The sequence below is a fragment of the Culex quinquefasciatus genome, chromosome 3 (assembly GCF_015732765.1).
Source record: "Culex quinquefasciatus strain JHB chromosome 3, VPISU_Cqui_1.0_pri_paternal, whole genome shotgun sequence".
Taxonomy (NCBI): Eukaryota; Metazoa; Arthropoda; class Insecta; order Diptera; family Culicidae; genus Culex; species Culex quinquefasciatus.
Genome location: NC_051863.1, coordinates 56,588,719 through 56,609,002, shown reverse-complemented (window position 1 = coordinate 56,609,002; position 20,284 = coordinate 56,588,719). Strand labels below are relative to the sequence as shown.

The following is a 20,284-nucleotide window of genomic DNA, read 5'->3' as shown; positions in this document are numbered from 1 at the left end:
TGTGTTCAAGTGTTTCAGCTAGTGCCCCGCAGTGGAGACAAGATGCTCCATCCGCTCTTCCAATGGTATGCATAAGCTGTCGATGTTCTGTTTTTCCATTGACCAACAGGTACAAGTCACTCCGAACTGCCGAACTAATGTGTCTTGTTGAGATATTAGTCCATATCCTGCTCCAGTCAGCCGTAGGGTTTAGCCGCACGATTCTGGGAGTTTCAGTTTGGTTTATAAAGAAACTGTGAATGAGACTGGAGGAGGGATTTTGTTGGACTTGGATGGGCAAAAGGGAAATATTTTGGAGGATAACTTTGAGGCAAGGACAGTCTGCTGGTGGGTTGGGATTTACTTGGGCAATGAAGGATGAGTAAAAGGGGATGGAGCCAGTCTCTTGTAGATGTCTGCCGACCAACAAGGCTCTGCTCTTAAGTGCAGGGAGTTGTAGTTTAAGACCTCCTTGATCTCGACTTCGTGCTAGCTGTTGGATCGCAACTCGAGCTGGCAACCCTTTCCACAGGTACGTACCCAATGTAGCTGTTATTTTTGCTACATGGTACGCGCAGGGGGAGAGAGTTGACGAGAGGTACCATATTCTCGAAGTGATGAACGTGTTTAGCAATGCCACCTTCTGGAGCAGCGTCAGGGTTCGCATCGAGTGTAGGTAGACCTGTTGGGCAAATCTGGACACTGCAGCATCCCAGTTCAGCTTCACCATCGCTCGAATCGAGTTGGTGTAAATAACACCGAGAATTGGGTCCTAAAATGAAGCTTAGATTGCTGATATTATTGTTTACAGCGATAAAGCTTATTTTTCTGAGTACAATGACCCTTTGCACGACCACAAAGAGTTTAAAATGGATTTTTAAATCAATTTTGAAAAATTAACCTCGCGGTCCTTCTTGACAGAAAAGCTCCTACTTGACAGCTCGTTCCAAGGGGACCATAGTTGATCCATCGAAAAAATGTTGTCTAGTCAAAAAAAATTTTTGCATTAAAATGAAAAAAAGTGATCAGAAATGGTTTTTAATCGTGTTTTTTACCGTTGTACATAAAAATTGACATAGGGCTTTAGTACCCAATTTTGATCTTGATCTCCGTCCGAAGGCCGGGTACTAGCAGCGGGGCACCGTCGCTGAGACCAACGTCGATGGAGACAGTTTTCTCCATGTTAAGTCTCGCTCCAGAAACGATCTCGAAGTTGGAGAACAATTCTCCCATTCGTTGTATTTTCTCCACACTGCTAGAGATCACGCTGATGTCGTCCGCGTAGGCCACAAGTAGATCATCCCCACACACACGCTCGAGTCTGCTTACTAGTGGATGTAGATACAGAACGAACAAGTGCATCGAAATGGGATCACCCTGGCGCACGGAGCGCTGGATCAGGAATGCGGGAGAGAGATGGCCGTTTACGAGGAGACGAGAGGTGGAGCGGTCCGCAATACATGCAAGAAGGTCTACGAAGCGACGATCGAAACCGAGCGAGCGCATGGTTTGGTGAAGGAAGGCTGTACGTACCCTGTCGAATGCATGATCGAGATCGTACGAGATGATTTTGGCTTTCTCTCTTCGGCTAATCAGCTGTGCGAGCCGATCCTTGATCGATAGTGTGGCCTGGAAAATGTTGCGCTCAGCGTTAGAACACTTTTGCCCATCGCTGAGAATTCCGTGTAGTTTCATCACATCGTCTAGGCGGGCTTTCAGCATCCGAGAGAAGATCTTGTAGTCTACGTTCAGTAGAGAGGTCTGTAAGAGCGGGCAGTGTTGCTGTTCCCTTTCTTTTTAACAAGAACAACCACACCTTCGACAAACTCTGGCGGAAAATCACCACGTAGAGCTTCGTTCAGGACGAGATTGATTTCCCGATGGATGATGTCAAACAGCCGTTGGTAGAACTCCTTAGGAATTCCATCTGGTCCAGGTGATTTTCTTGGTGCACTCGACTTGATGGCTGCGAGGATGTCTGCTGTGGTGATTTCTCTCGTACAAGCTTCGTTCGTTGGATCGGCATTCGGGATGATCTGGCAGCACTGGAACTCGTCGACTGCTTCTCTCTCTTCGTGGACTTCGGCGTAGAGCTCGGAGAAATATCGGTGCAAGTGTTCTTCAACAGCTGGTGAGCCGTCGATCAGCTCTCCTTGTTCAGCGTGTAGTTGTGTGATTGTGGTAGTTTTTTTCCGTCTCTCGCCCAGCTGGAACATGGACAGCGGCTCGCCTGCGACGTAGGTCTCGTTTACCCTCACACACATTTGCGAGAATTGTCGTTGTAGCGTGAGCATCTCTCCCTTGATACGATTGATAGCAACCAGTGCCACCGGGTTCTGATAGTACTGGTCATATGCTGCTCGCAGCTGCGCGTACAGTCTCTGATGCTTACCGTTGAACTCGTCGTATGCTTCCTTGGCTTTCCAGCGGAAAAACTTTTTGATCTGTGGCTTCGCGAACTCCAACCACCATCTCATCCACGACGGGAAGTTTCGGCGCTGGCGGGTCCAGTATTGCCACCTGTTCCGGAACTCTGCGATGTTTTCTGGTGTAAGAAGATGGGGGCGTAGGGACCAGTAGCCACGACCAGTTTCGTGGCCGAGGTGAGGAAGACAAATTCTCGCAGTGACAGCTTTGTGATTTGTGAATGAGCATACGTGGGTGTCCGAGTTTCTCAGCTGATTTCTAAGCCCCTGTGTGACGTAGATTCGATCCAGCCGGGACGCTGAGTTGTGTGAGATGTACGTGTATCCTTGTGCTTGTGGTTGTAGCTGCTCCCATACATCGAACAGTTGTAGTTGGCGTACAGCTGTTTGTAGTGCTGGACTCAAATTGTACCCCGTTGCATCACACTGCCGCAGAACACAGTTGAAGTCACCCATTAGCACTGTGTGCGAAGTGCGACGGCGGAGGTAGTATGCGAGCGTGTTGTTAAAGAACCGTTCTCTGTCCGCTCGCTGTGCTGTTCCCGATGGAGCATAGATGTTACAGAGTGTGGTGTCGTTGATTTGGAGAGCGATCAACCTGCCGTCCAGGCTTTTTTCAACGTGAGAGTAACGGATACGCTCTTTGAGTGCAATTGCAGTGCCGCGTCTAGCATGATCGACGTTGCAGATCACGTTGTATCCAGGCAAGGTAAGCTGCTCGTTCTCAACTTCCTGCAAACAGATGATGTCCAAGTTCATAGTCCGTGTGAATGTACGAAGGGCGTCGATTTTGGTGGTGTTGGTTATTGTGTTGATGTTGATGGTTGCAATATTATAGCTGTTGTAGTTGGCCATATTTACAACACCATTCCCTCATCAACACTCACAGCACCGTCACGTTTGTGCTTCTTGGATTTGGATCTTAAGCTTCTGGTGGACGTTGAAGAGGTGTCAGTGTCGTTGCCGTCAGTCTTGCTTCCCTTGCCTTTGGATTTTTGGGGTTGAGGAGTTAGTTTGGTGAAGACAAGGCGATCTTTTGGAGGCAGCATAATGTTGTCATTCAGTCTGGGTTGGCTGGGACCAGCCACTTGGTTGAGTTGGGAGCCCGTTGGCAGGCGTGGTGTTGACTTGGGGGTTGGCTTGGTCACCTGTTTTGGTTGTTTTGCTGCATCAGCGTACGTTTTTTGCACCATCAGCTTTTTGTTGTTCACACACGAGATTCCGTTGTGTGAGAATTCGTTGCAGTGGCGACATGTGTGTTGTTGACCGTGGTATTGGACCTGTGTCACAAGTCCACCAATACTCACGTACGAGTCGATGTTTCGCTCCACAAACATCTTGACCACACGCACACCAGTGGGGATGGCCCTGAAAAAGTATTTGTCTTCCCAGTAGAGGTCACGGACAGAAAGCACTTCCCCGTAGTCGCTCAAGAACTCGATGATCTCGTCATCGGACACTTCGTCGGACAGGTCAAACAGCTTCACATCTACAGCTCCATCTTCCATAACAATACGGATTGGGTACGACTTGCCCTCGTGCTCGATCGCGTGTTTGCCGTCGTGTTGGTCCACAATCTGCTGCGCCAAGTCGTTGTCGATGACCTTGACGAAGGCACAGCCGTGTGTCCTGCTACACTGCAGTCTGGTTACCTCGTCCGGTTTCAGGCCAAGCTCGTTCCCGATGAAGTTATGAACATCCTCGAAAGACGGCTTTTTCGGCATACACTCAAACCCCGATGGTTTGACACAAACTGTTGTCAAACGAACGGGGTCACGTTTTAGTTTGACACCCCTTTTACACGGAGTTCACACACACTACCAAACGTTTGTTTTGATAGTGTGCGTGAGCGCCGCGTAAAAAGTGACAGTTCGTCACTTTTTAGTTTGACTTTGACCAACCAACGGGGTACAAACTAAAAAAGTGTCAAACGATAAAGTGACCAACCACCGGGGGTTGAGTGTATTCGAATAATCAACGCGGAACGTATTCTCCCGGCGACTCATCACGGAAACTTGCGTGGGTTTTAGCGTTTCGAAAATTTGCGATTGACTTCCTTGTCTTGCTCTAGCGAAAGCTCGACTGCTCGGCTCGGAAGTTGAGCGCTAACTGAAACCTTGGTTAAAACTATCCGTTTGATTCACCTCATTGGCGTTACCCTTTCAAAAGGGTAACTTTCTTTGCAACAGGTACCACTAGCGCCGCCCTAGTTTCTAAATTCGGTACTTAAATCTGTTTTGGACCTTTTCAAAAAAAAAAATGTAGAAACATTTAAAAATTCACAAATTAAATATTTATACAATTCAAAAGTTAAAACTCTGCTAGAATCCTGCTAGAACGCCGTGACTGGGATTGATTGAGCATTGAATCTACTTTACCGATAGTCTGGGGTCATCTCGCTGTAATTCTAAATTACAGCACGTAGTTCGATGAAAAGCCCCAACACCCCAGTTTGACATTTCTGCTCCGATCAAAGCTTGAATGTTTTGGTTCTGAAACACACAAAAGTTCAGCCACATTGCGCTTTTCGATTGAAATTTCGTTTCAAGTGTTCACATTCAGGCCAAAAATAAACCAATTTTCCCCTGAAAGAATCGCTCGAACCCCGAGGGCTTCCGGCCTCACTGCGTCACGATGGAATCGACGATCAAGATCAAGCAAGAACCGGGCCTCAGCCCGAAACCGTCTGCCACGATTGCAGGCACCGGCCCTCAACCACTGTCCCAGCCTGCCACAGCGATCGTTAAAACTGAACGGCTAACGTCGTTTCGCGTGCCCCGGGACCTGACCCTCGGCGGACTTACCAATGGACGCGCCGTTAAACCGGCGGCCAACAAAAAGGTGTACACGCCCAACCTGAACGCCGTCCGGAACAAGGACACGTGAGTTTTGTAGGGTGGAGGGTGGGTAAGAATCGGAAGAATAATGATTTTATTTTATTAGAAACGTAAAGACTGCCTCGACCGGTCCCAAGCAGCGGATCAAACCGGAACGGAACAAAGATGGCAAGGCGGGCGCTGGCCGGGGCAAGAACGCCCTCATCCAAACGTCCGGCATCTTCTCGGAAGGGTTGGCCCAGCGGACGCTGCAGCGATCGCGCTACGAAAATATGAACAACTCAGCGCGGGAACCGGGCGAGGCCATGCGGCGGCCGGTGCTGCGCTCGGAGATCAAGGTCGACCCGGAGGAGGAACGAAAACGGATTTGCGACTTGTTTGGGGAGCCGGACGAGGAGGAAGGACTGTTGTCCTCGGAGGGAGCGAAAAAGTACGACTCCAACATGCCGGTCAAGCTGGACAATTGTGAGTGGAGTTCGTGGATGGTTATTTTATGTTGTTTTGTCTAAGATTTATTCTTTTCCAGTGGACTACAAAATCAAACCGAGTGCCGCCGGTCCGCTAAAGGTCGAGGTCAAGGACGAACTGCTCAAACAGGAACCGGGCGATCTGCTGGAGGCCATCAAGGCGAACGCCGGCGCCCAAAACAATCTGTTCCTGCTGCAGCTGCCGGACGCGTTGCCGGGCAAAACGGACACCGAGGTGCGACGACCTGATCCGGCGGCCGCAAAACCAGCCGAAGGAACCACCGAGAATGGGGGTGCCGTGCAGGATCCTCTCCGGTGTACCGTGCGAGAGCTAGAGGAAGGTTACATCGGCAAGGTGCTGCGGTATCGTTCCGGCAAGGTCAAGTTGCTGCTGGGCGAGACCATGTTCGACCTGACGATGGGCATGGACAGCGGCTTTCTGCAGGAGCTCGTGTCGATCAATACGAACGCGGAGGAACGAAGTGGGAATATTATCGATTTGGCCACGATCAAGGCCAAGCTGAACGCGTCCCCCGACTGGGAGTATTTGTTCAAAAAGGCAGCGTGAGCAATAAAAAGGCGAAAAGCGTGTGTATGATTTACAGACAAGTGGTTCTATTTATTCAGTGTTGTTGATACTAACGCGTCTACAATGCGTTCCCCTCTCAAGGGCTTTTCGCTTCCTGACTTTGCACTTCATCGTCCTGACGGTGAAGATTTCCGTTGGAATCCATGGCAAAATTGTAGCTGGTCGGTTGCACCAGCGCCCGCTCAATAGCCTGATCGATGTTGTCCCGCGTGATGAACGTCTTGCCCTGTTCCTTCTCCGCTCGCACACGCGCCTCAACCCGTTCCTGCCGTTCCTGGTCCCGTGCCTCCTTCGCCACCAACCGCTCCAAAATGAACGTCTTCCTCTGCTCACGTTCCTCGGCCAACCGTTTCTCGCGCACCTCCGCCACGCTCCTATTCCACTCCTCGTTGATCCGCTGGACCTCCTCCCACTCGGCCTCGGCCTCCTCCGGCGTTTGAATGACCATACCGGCGCGGGACACCAGCTTAAACGCCTCGACCTCGTCGATCAGGAACCGGCGGACCGCCTTCATCTGGGTGTGATAGTTGTTGTGCAGCCGCATCAGCTCGACCCGTTCCTCCTCGATCTGCTGGCGCCGTTCCGGGACGCGGAACAGTTTGCTCTTGGCCGTGCCCAGCCAGCGAGGCTTCCGGCGGAATCGGACGGCGGTGTACTGGAGCAGCGTTTGCGACGCCACCGTTTGGTGCTGCAGTGGGCTTACCAAGCATCGCGAGGCCAGCAAACCGGCGGCGGTCGAAAAGCCGGACATTTCGACTGGAATCTATGCGATTTATACGAATTTTACTCGCGAAAAATGATTGAATAACTTGGAACCGGACTGCTCCGACTGCGCAGTGTGTTTCTGTTTTGATTGAAATGTCAAAACTCTTTTTGTAACGGGGGGTTCGTCAATTCTGTGATTACAACAAAAAAATCTGTCGGTAAAACGAAATATTTCACATTCTTTGCTGAAGGACTCTGTTTCCCAGTCAACTCACTTTTTTTCTGAAACGGAATTCAATTCGAATTGTTTACGTATTCCGTTTCAAACGCAACAACCGCCCAGTCAAATCAATCCGAATTCTGAATTGGAATCTAATTAGAATCGTACGCAAATTGCGTTTGAAACGATTCTAATTAGACTCCATTTCAGAATTCGAATTGAGTTAACCCTCTACAACCTAACCCCGCCTTTAGACGGGCTTCGATCTAAAAAATCGCCAAAAATCAATTTTCCAACCGATTTTTGATCTTTAAAAAGCATTGGAAAGAAGAACGTCGTCGGAAGAACTCTTCAAATTTTAGAAAATTTCAGGGTTGGAAGTTAAACTTGTTTTATGTGACTTTGCCAATGTTTTTAAAAATGTCATTATTTTAGGGGTCAACTTTGGCAGTGTTTTTTACTAACATTTCCTAAATTTTCAATAAAAAGAAGTATGCAGTAATTTTTGTAGTGTCCCAGACTATGCCTCTACGCATTTTTTTGCAATTTGAATGATGATGGTGCAATTCTATAGCAGAAAATGTGAAAAACATGCAAAAAATTGAAAAAATGACTGTAAAAACATGAAAAAATTAGATAGGCGAAATCTAGGGGGTGTACAAAGCAAAAATATTTACCATTCGTTAACATATTGACGTTGTTGTTGATTTATTGGCCAATAAATCAACGAGAATGTAATGACCTACATTTGCACACCTTGATTTGACAGTTGACAGTTTGACAGACAGACGAAAACAACAAAATATTGTTGGCGAAAAAATTTTACTATCTAAAGAATACCGTTTGGAAATTTTCGGAGAAAAAAGTCCTGTTCGGTCCCATATTGGCTAAATCCGGGCACAGTAAGACCTAACTTCCGGCGTAATGACGGGCTGATGGAGCTCAAACAAGAGGAGATTTCAGGGCCGTAGGCGAAAGCAGAAAATATTCTTTTACCAATCGTTTTCTACGATGCGGCTCGCGGAGGGATGAGGATTCTATATCAATGGTTGGAAAGATTTTCCGCGTTTTTTCTCCAACAATATGGCTCGAAGAGTCATGAAACTGCTCTGCCAACGATCATGACCATGATTATGTCCTTCCAATTGTTTCCCCTTGCGTGGTGGAAGAAGGAAGAAATCGGTCTCGATGTCGATAGTTTTCCTCCTGCCGCTACTTTTCATTGAGTGTTCATTTTTGCTTATTACATGATTGAGGAAGCAACTGGACAAGACCTGGTCACCGGAACATGGTCCCTTACTTTTGCGTTTACCACAGGCAACTTGTCCAAAGAGAAAAACAGTCTCAGATTGACCAAATACGATCACACGAAGAGGGAGATTCCGTCGCAATGCAGTATGTGGCGTTTCAACCGAGGTTGACCGGGTTTTACGGAATTCAAACGGTAGGAGGATTCAGGACAGTAGGCGAAAGCTTTGACTTTGACCCATCGTTGCCCTCTAGTGCAGTTCAAGGAGAAGGAGGAGGCAATATTTACGGTTTCATCCAGGATTTTCCGGGTTTTACTTCAACTGTTCCTCTAGCGGCCATGATCATGATGATGTCCACATTGAAGAAGGAGGCAATCGGTCTCGTTGCCGATTGTTTTTCTTCTTCGACACTAGTTTCATTTGGCCACAATTGATGATCGGATTTGCTGTTTCCTTTCCACCATTTAGTTGATTTTGGACCAATCCGGAAAGTCACCGGTTCTAGCATTTTTGTTTTTCTTTGCACTCTAAATATCAGGTTATGTTATCCGGCCTGTCCAAAGGATTTGTCCAAGTTCCGTAGAAAAAGAGAAGCCTTCTACGTTTTAACGAATATAGTATTCATCGAGGGTTCATTTTTGGAGGAAGCAACAGGACGGGTTCTGATCCCGGAACATGGCCTCTTACTTTTGCAACAAGTGGAGCAGGAGGAGCAAGAGGAGGAAGCTAGATTAGGTGGACATGACTTTTCGGGTAATCCTTCAACGTAGCGGGACGTAGAGGAATCAGTTAACCGGTCCACTGCATTTTTCTTCTTTGGTGTTTCAGAAGTAACTTGACAATTCTTGGCCGACGGAGCATGGTCCACGCTGAAGAAATGTCCAATTTCTGCTACTTCCGTGAATTTCCGTGAAAATCCTCACCGTCAAAATTGTTTGTGTTTATGTTCAATTTGACATTTCTATTTGACAAAGGTTCAAGGATCCACAACCCAGGTAAGGTCGCGTTAAAGTATTGACGAAATATTAATCAATCAACGAACTATTATAAGCTATTATTAGTCTATCGACCAAGTTGTCCTGCCCCTAGGGCGAAATGTAATTATATTAGGTGGTAGAGTAGGCCAAATACTACCAAATACAAACATAAACTAAATAAGATAAATGCAAATTAAAATACTATAAATGAAACAAGAAAAACATAAAACAAGAAAAGTAATGTTTTTCGTAGAACAAAAGTTGCTCAAAATGACCTCCTGAACACGGGAAAAATTAATATTTTCGAAAAAAAAATTGGGCAGTAGAGGGTTAACTTACTTACTTTACTTTTACTGCTCGTACAACCTCCGGGTCATGAGCTGTCTCCAGATGCGTTGCCATCTAACTCGGTCCTGGGCTGCTTCTCTCCAATTCCGCTGCGGAACTCCCACACTTTCCAGATCTTCCTCCACTTGGTTCAACCACCTTGCTCGTTGCGCCCCCCTCCGCCGCGTTCCAACCGGCTCCGAATTGAACACCAACTTCACCGGATTGATAGTCTGGTTCGGTTGGCGCGCATCCAGCGCGTCCGGCATTCTCGCGACGTGTCCGGCCCACCTGATCCGGCCAGCCTTGGCGACCTTCCTAATACTTGGCTTGCCGTAGAGTTGCGCCAGCTCGTGGTTCATCCTTCTCCTCCATACAGTGTTCTCACGCACGCCGCCAAAGATCGTCCTAAGCACTCGCCGTTCGAAAACTTCAAGCGCTTGCAAGTCCTCCTCGAGCATCGTCCACGTCTCGTGCCCGTAGAGAACGACCGGTCTTATCAGCGTTTCGTACATGGTGCACTTTGTACGCCGGGAAAGATGACCAGACCGTAGGGTCTTGTGGAGTCCGTAGTAGGCACGACTACCGGTGATGATGCGCCTCCGAATTTCTCTGCTGCAGTTGTTGTCCGACGTTACCAATGATCCGAGGTACACAAACTCCTGCACGACCTCGAACTCGTCGCCGTCGATCGTCACGCTCGGTCCTATGCGAGCCCTAAGGGACTCGGTTCCTCCTGCCAGCAGATACTTCGTCTTCGCAACATTCACCTTCAATCCAACCTTATCCGCTTCCCGCTTCAATTCGGTGTACCGCTTAGCCACCTCCTCGAACGTCCTGCCGACAATGTCCATGTCGTCGGCATAGCAGATGAACTGGCTGGACCGGTTGATAATCGTGCCCCGCATGTTGAAGCCCGCTCGCCTCATGACACCTTCAAGCCCAATGTTGAAACAGAGGCCGGATATACCGTCGCCTTGTCGCAGTCCCTTGCGCGATTCGATCGGGTCGGACATCGCTCCCGAAATCTTCACGCTGCACCGTGCACCATCCATCGTTGATTTCACCAGTCTGATCAGCTTCCCGGGAAAGCCGTTCTCGTACATGATCTTCCATAGCTCTTCGCGATCGACCGAGTCGTACGCGGCTTTGAAATCGATGAATAGGTGGTGCGTCGGGATCTGGTACTCGCGACACTTTTGGAGGATTTGGCGTAGCAAAAGATTTGGTCCGTCGTCGATTTCCCTCCACAAAACCGGCTTGGTACGTCCCAACGAAATCCTTTGCTCGCTCCGACAGACGACAGAAGATGATCTGCGACAGCACTTTGTAGGCCGCGTTGAGAATAGTGATGGCTCGATAGTTCTCACATTCCAACTTGTCCCCCTTCTTGTAGATCGGGCATATTACTCCCTCTTTCCACTCCTCCGGTAGCTGTTCTGTGTCCCAGACCTTGACTATCAGCCGGTGTAGGCAGGCCGCCAGCTTGTCCGGGCCCATCTTGATGAGTTCAGCACCGATACCATCCTTACCCGCTGCTTTGTTGTTCTTCAGCTTCTTGATGGCATCCTTAACTTCCCTCATCGTGGGTGCTGGCTCGTCCCCGCCGTCCACCATACTGCTGACGTCGTTTCCCCCATCGCCCTGGTACTCCGCCTCTTGGCCGTTCAGGTGCTCGTCGAAGTGCTGCTTCCACCTTTCGATCACCTCACGCTCGTCCGTCAAGATGCCTCCGTCCTTATCCCGGCACATTTCGGCCCGCGGCATGAAGCCTTTCCGGGATTGACTAAGTTTCTTGTAGAACTTACGCGTTTCGTTGGAGCGATACAGCTGTTCCATGTCCTGGCACTCCAACTCTTCCAGGCGGCGCTTCTTGTCCCGAAAGAGATGGGTTTGCTGTCTTCACAACTGTTTGTACGACTCCTTGTTCCCACGGGTGTTGTGCAGCAGCCACTTGTCCCGCGCTGCTTTCTTCTCGTCCCAAATCGCCTGACATTCCTCGTCGAACCAGCCGTTCCGTCGAACTCGGTCCACGTACCCGATGGCGCTCGATGCCGCTGCGTTGATGGCTGCTTCCATATGGCTCCAGCAGGCCTCCAGAGGGGCTTCGGCAAGCTCACCCTCGTCAGGCAACGCAGCTTCGAGTTCCCGCGCGTACTGGGTAGCGACCTCATGGTCCTTGAGCCGCTCCAGATTATACCGCTGCGGGCGACGGTACCGGATCTTGTTGACCTCAGACAGGCGTTGGCGCAGCTTAGCCACCACCAGGTAGTGGTCCGAGTCGATGTCCGCGCCACGGTAGGTTCTGACGTCGATTATGTCCGAGAAGTGCCGACCATCGATGAGAACATGGTCGATTTGCGTCTCCGTGTCGTTTGGTGATCTCCAGGTGTACTTGTATAGGGAGGTGTGCTGGAAGAAGGTACTACGTATGGCCATGTTTTGGGAGGTAGCGAAATCGATGAGTCGTAGGCCGTTCTCGTTCGTCTGCTGGTGGGCGCTGAACCTCCCAATAACCGGTCTAAACTCCTCCTCCTGGCCGACTTGAGCGTTTAAGTCGCCGATGACAATCTTGACGTCGTGTTTTGGACACTTCCTGTACTCGCGGTCAAGAAGCTCGTAGAAAGCGTCCTTGTCATCGGCGTCGCTTCCATGTGCGGGCTGTGCACGTTGATGATGCTCAGGTTGAAGAATCGGCCCTTGATTCTCAACCGGCACATTCTGTCGTTGACTGGCCACCAACCAATCACGCGCTTCGACATTTCGCCCAACACTATAAAAGCTGTCCCCAGCTCGTGTGTATTGCCGCCGCTCCAATACATAGTGTAGTCACCGTACACCCGGTGGTCCTTCCCCGTCCAGCACACCTCCTGCAGCGCCACGACTTCGAGACCGCGGACCCGCAATTCGTTGGAAAGAATGCGGTCGCTCCCATCGAAGTTGAGAGACCTGCAGTTCCACGTCCCGAGTTTCCAATCCCTGGATCCCCGAAAATCGGGTCGGCGATTGGATCTGCTCGCATCTGGAGCTCTCTGCACTACTGTTTTACGGCGGGTGCGTGTAGCCATCACCAACCCCTGTCTCGCCGGAGGACCGTCGTACCAGGACTGTTTAAAGTCCCACCCTGGCACTGGGACTGTTAGTCAGCCGCCCTAACCTGGGGAACAGACGCTGTTCCGAGCCGCCCCTAACCTGGGGAACAGACGCTCGGGGGTCCTAACTCTATCTGCTGTAAGCCGCCCCTAACCTGGAGAACAGACGCTTACCTCGACGATGGAGCAGGACACCGGTTTCCTTGAGCCGCCCCTAACCTGGGGAACAGACGCTCGAAGGGGGGGGGGGGGGGGGTTCACTCGCCTCTATAGGAGCCGCCCCTAACCTGGGAACAGCCGCTCACGGGTAGAAGGCGTCGAAACCCCTATTGTTTTGGGCCGCACGACGACGACGATACCAGCACACAACACAATCGCGGTGCGAAAGAACGAAGGCGACGACGACGACGGTATTGTACTTGCCACGCGGGAAGCACTTTATTGTTCTTGTTGTGGCTCGATTTGATCCGCAAATCGGCACAAAAACTCGCGAGAATTATGACGGATTCGCGATCGTCGAGCACTGCTTTTAATGTCCACCGGTTCACTGCAGGTTCCGGAGAGTCTCAACGGATTTTCACGCCGCGATGTACCGGCTGACAACGATTTTCGCGATAAAATCGACGGACCGGCCGGAGCGCGACACTACACCAGCTCGCACACTGGATAGAATGAGGGTTAACTGCTACACACAAAAAAATATAACTGTAATGACAAAAGTAGCTTACTTTTGAATTAAAAAGTTGCCAAAATTTGCTAAAGGAAAAGTTATTTTCTTGTTTTAAAAATGAAAACTTTTACTGCTACATTTTTTGAAAATCTCCTTACTAACTGATTTAAAAGTATTAACTTTGATAACGACTGTATAATTTCTTTCATTTTGACGTCCTCGTGTAACCGTGTACGCCTAAGTCGCAAATGTAAACAAACACTTTGGTGGGTCCGGTGGTGCTGGTGGGTCGGGTGGGTCTAGGACGCAATTGCAAAGCCGACCGCGGCAGCAGCCAGGGCTCGGACGCGGAAACCTTTGTGAGCCAAACAGCAGCAGCGGAACGCCTTCGAAGGAGGGTGGTGCGGGAGCGGGACGAGGTCGAGTGCTCGAAAAGGACAAGGCCAGCTTCCTGAACTTCCTGAACAACGAGATTGCGTTGAAGAAGATTAACTTCCGGTCTAGCGTAAAACCTATTTTAATTTACTCAGATAGACACTGTAGGAGGCAGATTCCTCTAATCCAGCTAAGGATTGTAAGAAAAAAACACTTTAATACATGTTGATTCCCCGGCAAGCAATTGCCGTTTGCGTTGGGTTCCGGAAAGACCCGAGAAAGCCAACGCAGAAATGCATCCTGTAGAAGCGATTCATCCGGATTCCTCTATTATTCTTCTAAAAAACATTAATTGAAACTGAAAAGCATTAAATTTAGATGAATCTTGCACACCGACTGACAGCAGGTTTTTATTTGTCCCCGATGGTTTGTTTTGGTCGTACTGGCAGAAGCTTGGGATGAAGGGATGCACGAGCAAGAGATATTTTTATTTTCGTTTATTTAGTCCTCTCTCTCACATCTGTGTTGCCAGTTAAATGGAAAAAAATACAGCAGTGTTGCTAGCAGTAGCATTACAACAGCTACATTTCAGCTCATACTACAGCAGTTGTTTTAGAGCTGATTTGTCAACACCTTAGCTGTTTTGGAGATAACTTGCCGTTGAATGCTAATAAACAGCCAATTTATGATTTCACAATCCGATGGTCTGGGTTTCGCATCGTTCCAGTCATTGACCGAGATCATCTGCGTGGGGGTGGCACCGGTGACGGCCGGCACGGCAGCAACAGCCGCAGACAGATCGGCTTCCACCCGCCTGAATAGCCGGAATCGGCTAGTCGGTGTCGATGTTTACTTGGTGGCCTCCAGCAAAGCAGCCTGATCCTTCTCCGGGTCATGATTCGGCATCAAAACCAGAATTTTTCAGTCGCTTATTTGTCTCGTTTACTTATTTAATTTATTTAGTACTTTTTCCACCGATTATTTTTTTGCATATGTCAACGTCGATCGTCATCGCTGTCAAATGTCAGTGTCAAAATCCGTTACGTCGTTCGTGAAGATTAGGAAATTCTGAGTAATTCAAGTGGCTCAATTTGACTCAAAATTATTCAAAATTTCTCAATCTCACTCACTGTCCTACCCCTTGTTTGCGGCTGATTGTTTAAATGGGATTTAACCCGTGAAATCGAAGAGTTTTGGTTTTTACCAGTTATGATCCTCTTAACGTTTTTTTTTTAACTTTTTTTAAAACTTCATGGGCTCATAGTTTGTGTTCCAGGGAACAATTTGCTGAAGAGTGCAAAAAGATTCGTCCACTATTATGAATGTTACAGACCGCTGAAATTTTCAACGTCACGACGCTCATGCAACCAAGTAAGTTGATGGTTTCCAGAAGAGTTTGAAGGAAAAGTTGGAGTTTCCTGCAGCGGTGTTATAAATTCTTTAATATTCTTCATAGTGAACGACAATTTGGGATTCAAGCGAGGTTTTCGTGGGGAATTGCTGAATTATTGAATTCTTGCTTAAATTATAAAATTCCATCATTGAAGCATTCAGAATTTATAAAATTTACAAATTCTAAATTTCTAGAATCGTAAAATTTCTCAAGTTTTAAAAAATTAGAAATTCAATATTTCTAAAATCCCAAAATTTAAAAAAAGCCTCTAAAGTTTAAAAAAATTGAAAATTTAATAATTGAGCACCCGTAGTCGAGCAGTTTTTGACAGTTCGCTCCATAAGAAATACATTGTAGAAAAAAGCAAAAACTGCTCGAATGGAAAGGCTCCATGCTCATATTCGAAGGTTTTCAATCAAATAAAAAAATCAAACCATCCACTTTAATGACCCCCAGACTAGGTAGGATGTACCAACATGGGTCAAATTTGCGGGCATTTCAGGGCATGATCCTCTAGGTGTACTGTCCATGTTCGCATAAATGTCCCATATGCAAAAACAGCAAGCTGAGAAAAATCACGGGGTTGGGCACATGGTTGATCCGTAGCGCATTGGATTAACTTCCGTAAATATTTGGTAAATATCGTAAATATTATTTACCTGCACGATGTTCGGAACGAAATTTTGTTCAGTGTGGATAATGACAGTTCAGAACTGTCACTTGTTTTTCAAACTGTCACCGCTCCAATAAATTTATTTTTCCAGCTTAAGGATTTTTTTGTCACCTGCGGAATTTCCGGTGTCCTACGAATATTGCGACAGCGGGACCAGAAACGACAGCACTTTTAGTCAAGAAGCGAATGCGGCTGGGGTCGGAATTGGTTGATGACGGCAGGAACACCGAGTACGTCATGATGGAGTATGGTGCCGCCGGATCGAGTCTAAAGATAAGACTCCCGCGACCTCGTCTAGTTCCAGCCGGTGGCGGTGTTTGTCCGCAGCGGGCGAAAAAAATTCACCGCGGAAAGTGACATGACTTTAGTGGAGGCGTTCCGACCGGACGTTTCCTGGCCGCTGTTTGATAGCGATACCGACGGGGAGAGTTAGAAGAAGCGCAAGCAGAGGTCAAAGGAATGGAGCGAGACGTTTGTGGAGCACCTCCGAGAGTCGGGAAAGCTAAAGGGCGGTTCTGTGTTGGCCCCAATCGTGGGTGGTCGGAGGACGGTCGTTTTCCTCACCCACTGCATCAACTCCGAGAAGCAAAACTTTGTCATCCAGCTGTCATCGTTCAATGCACATGGTCAGAAAAAGGACAAATTCGGCAAATAATTTGCGGTGCAACCGTACGCAACGCAACGCGTTGTCGCATGGGGGGAAAAGGAAGAGGAGGGGTCGATATTGTTTATTTTTTCATCCTTTTTAATAATACAAAAATAGAATTAAGGCTGAAACCACAAAATTTAATAAAAAGAAAATCCTAGGCTACGAAGTTCGTCTCTCGTCGAACTCCAAGATAAGGGGTGAGGCTAGAGGTGAGGATACCAAATTAGGTCAAATAAGTTCTAACATGCATTTGCAACAGCTAGATGCGTCTGCAGCGTAGACACGTGCAGGAAGTAATCGCCAGCGACTTTTCCTTGGCCAGTGCGAACGCGTCCCGTACGAGCTTGGCACTGTCTCCGATGTCTCCGTCATCGGCAGCACGACGGCCTCAATTAGTTTCTGGATTTGCTTGTCCAACCGGCCAACGTCCTTGTACTGCTCGGTGGTCCGTTTGTCCACCTACATCGCCTTGACGCACGCGTTATACTTAACCGGAAGTGTCTCTAGGATTAGATACAAATCCTTGTTCACGCCGCCCACCAAATCGCCCGTTTTTAGCTTCTCCGGATCAACCAGGCCAATCACGGGCAAAAAGTGCGTCTGCCGCTAGGTCTGCCGCGTTGAAGTCTTGATGACGGCGCGCTTGCCCTTCCGCTGGGAGTCCAGCACCCCCACCGCCGCCTCGTATTCCTCCGTCTCCTGCGGGTACACATCCAGCAGCTCGATCGACTTGTCCTCCAGGGTTACCATCTCGCTTGCTGGCTAGCCTTACTGAGTCCGGAACACGCACTTATTTCAACACAAAACAATGGAAAATCCGGCATTACTACGACGAAGCTGCTGACTCTAGAAATTGCCGGATGATAATAGAGCGCCAGCGAATCTCCCTGCCGAGAAATGCAACTGAATCTCAGCTGCATGGGAACTAACGTAGCTTCAACTCCGTCCCAATTACTCCCCGGAATTCTACCCAGCCTTGCGACCCAAAAAAAATTGGCCGGAGAACAGTAAGAACCAAGAGATTTGTTTTGTTTTGTAAACAATCAACAGTGAGCGCTTTTGCGATGACAGCTGTGAAAAAACACTGAAATAAAATTCATAGAGGAATCGTGTATGCACGTAAATATGGTAAATATGGATGCACATACGGATCAACTTATGAAATAAATGCAATATATTTGGAGTGACCACCTCGTGAGAAAAATGCATTTGAAGTTTGTCCCACACATAAAGCTTCGTGTTAAGTTTTCGCGAAAAAACTGGATATCCCCCTGATTTCTAGAACAAAGTGATGAAATGGACATTTATGCGATCAGAGGTGTACTAAAATTTTCCGAGGAATCCGATAAAAATATCATGGTTGGATTCGAGGTTGGATTTTCAGTGTAGGGGGAGAGGGGGTAATATGCACCTCCTGCTTTTCTCGGTATTTGGAAGAATTGTTCGGGAAAAAAATATAGAAATTGTAAGCACTCAGAAAAATAAGGCATATTTGAATCAACAAAACGTTTTGTTGATTTGAAAATCATTATTTTTCTTGAATCAACGCCAAACGTCAAAACAGCATTTTCGAAACAACAAAAGGCCTTTGTGGAATTGAAAAAATCAAGGTTCGTTTCAACGCAAAATCGGCGTTGATTATATTCAACAAAAAATTTGTTGATTCAAACCTCGTACAGGCTGATTTTACAAAACATTTTTCTGCGTGAGCTTATTATTGCTAAACCATGCTGGAAAAAATTAAGCTTCGTAGTATAAAGTCAGCTTAAGTTATTTGCAAACCATTAAAATGTTGTGTTTTCATCTAATTTTCATTAAACTTTCATTATGATTTTTGGACAATATAAAAAGCATTTATTGATATTGTAACCTCAATAGTTTTAGCCATAATCTTCATTATTCTATAGACAGATGAGTCCAAAAACATCAAAAAATGCATTTTTATGTAAATTTTCTACAAAAAGCGTAGTTGGGGCAAAATGCACCGCTGTGAAGCTCCTTTGTAAAAACAGCGGTGTCATCTAGTGAAAACTACTTTTACCCGGTGCATTTTGCCCCATGTTTTGGTGCATTTTGCCTAGAGAGCCTATATGGAGAGGTGAAATGTCACTCTCAGGGTTCCAATCGAACTGTCAAATCGGGGTTCTAATCGAGCAACAAGATCATGCAAGAACAAGGTTGGAATCAATTTAAAATAGTTTTGGCAAAAAAACGAGACTTCTAACAATTACAAGTACACTCAAACCCCGATGGTTTGACACCAACTGTTGTCAAACGAACGGGGTCACTTTTTAGTTTGACACCCTTTTTACACGGCGCTCACACACACTACCAAACGTTTGTTCTAATAGTGTGCGTGAGGCCTGTGTAAAAAGTGACAGTTCGTCACTTTTTAGTTTGACTTTGACCAACCAACGGGGTACAAACTAAAAAAGTGTCAAACGAAAAAGTGACCAACCACCGGGGGTTGAGTGTATTGTAAAACTGTTGTTGATAATAATCTGGTAGTTTTTGTTATGTTTGTGCTTGTTCGGTATAAAAAAAGTGCCAGCACGAAAGAAAAACTACAAGTTTTTCAACCTTAAATTTGAATGACTTTGGGTGTTTGAAATTTCTCCCAGAACATTTCATTTCCCTATGTAGGTCCCTAATTTTGCCCCGTTGTTGTAGTGCATTTTGCCCAAATGTTGCGGTGCATATTGCCCCGCATGGTTGTTTGAAATGAATTAGAAATGTTTTTTTTAGAAATTTGACGTTTTCGAACAATTTTGAGGTTTTTAAAGACTTTTTTCACATAGATGACGAGGAATAATAGTTGGTTTAGAACATCGAACAAAATTCTTCCACAGTAAAGCGGTATACGCACTTCGGAAGGAACCGGTCAAGAAAAAAATCAAATGGGCAGCAGCGGCAGCGCAAGCAAGTCAGAGGGTGAAGAAAAGTCCCAAGAAACCACTCCCTCTCCTTTGTTCTGCTGTTCGTAAAGCAGTTTCTTGACCCCTTTCCTTCCGATCTGCATACTAGCCCTAATGCTGTAATGGAGAAATCACAGTTTTCCCTTAGGGGGTGCATATTATCCCCTCTCCCCCTAATAAATAGACAAAAACAAAAATCAAAAAATCAAACCATCCACATTAACGACCCCCGGGTCTTTTGTGGTCTCTATTGCAAGTTTCTGCTCGAACCTAGGAGTCCGAAGGCTTGAATGGGGAGAGCACCCAAACCTCTTTTTACTCCAAGGAACCTTCCACCCCAGTGTTTGAACTGACGACCTTTGGATTGCGATTCCACCGGAGTAGGCTTGGTTTGGTGTGTTATTTGTACTTATGGCATGGAGACGACTCCTACACCTGGAATGACTGAACGGCCTAACAACCAAGGCCGGGACCGACATTTTACTTCCTCATCCGATGGAAGGTTGCAGCAGATGGGAATCGAACCCAGAATCATCCGCTTACAAAGCGGACAGCGTAACCATTCGGCCACGCACTGCCACGACAAAAACATAACTGTCGAATTAACGGAACACTACTGTAAACATTTTTGAACGCTCATCTGGCAACCTAGTAAATTTGACATGTCTCACTCTGCAGCCCCACGACGTCATGACGGTACGACACAGATTTCACACCCAACGCTCTGGCAACTCTTGCCC

At 47.4% G+C, this 20,284-nt stretch overlaps 2 protein-coding genes across 2 annotated transcripts; one reads left to right on the top strand and one right to left on the bottom strand.

Annotated features, from left to right (window-relative positions):
• The first annotated feature begins 4,868 nt into the window (after positions 1–4,868).
• On the top strand, positions 4,869–6,318 carry LOC6039719 (DNA-directed RNA polymerase III subunit RPC4). The gene is made up of 3 exons (XM_001849221.2): positions 4,869–5,287; positions 5,349–5,707; positions 5,769–6,318. Exons 1-3 carry the CDS (start codon positions 5,040–5,042, stop codon positions 6,275–6,277), a joined length of 1,116 nt encoding a protein of 371 aa, XP_001849273.2. The 5' UTR covers positions 4,869–5,039; the 3' UTR covers positions 6,278–6,318.
• On the bottom strand, positions 6,303–7,153 carry LOC6039720 (probable 28S ribosomal protein S26, mitochondrial). Its single transcript, XM_001849222.2, has one exon. It carries the CDS (start codon positions 7,047–7,049, stop codon positions 6,375–6,377), a length of 675 nt encoding a protein of 224 aa, XP_001849274.2. The 5' UTR covers positions 7,050–7,153; the 3' UTR covers positions 6,303–6,374.
• Between the last annotated feature and the right edge of the window lie 13,131 nt (positions 7,154–20,284).

What these genes read in the sequence shown, in the direction of transcription:
- LOC6039719 (XM_001849221.2), top strand. Translation starts at nt 5,040, where the DNA reads ATGGAATCGACGATCAAGATCAAGCAAGAACCGGGCCTCAGCCCGAAA. An exon ending in GCCGTCCGGAACAAGGACAC is followed by an intron (nt 5,288 to 5,348) that starts GTGAGTTTTGTA and finishes TTATTTTATTAG; the next exon opens with AAACGTAAAGACTGCCTCGA. An exon ending in GCCGGTCAAGCTGGACAATT is followed by an intron (nt 5,708 to 5,768) that starts GTGAGTGGAGTT and finishes ATTCTTTTCCAG; the next exon opens with TGGACTACAAAATCAAACCG.
- LOC6039720 (XM_001849222.2), bottom strand. Translation starts at nt 7,049, where the DNA reads ATGTCCGGCTTTTCGACCGCCGCCGGTTTGCTGGCCTCGCGATGCTTG.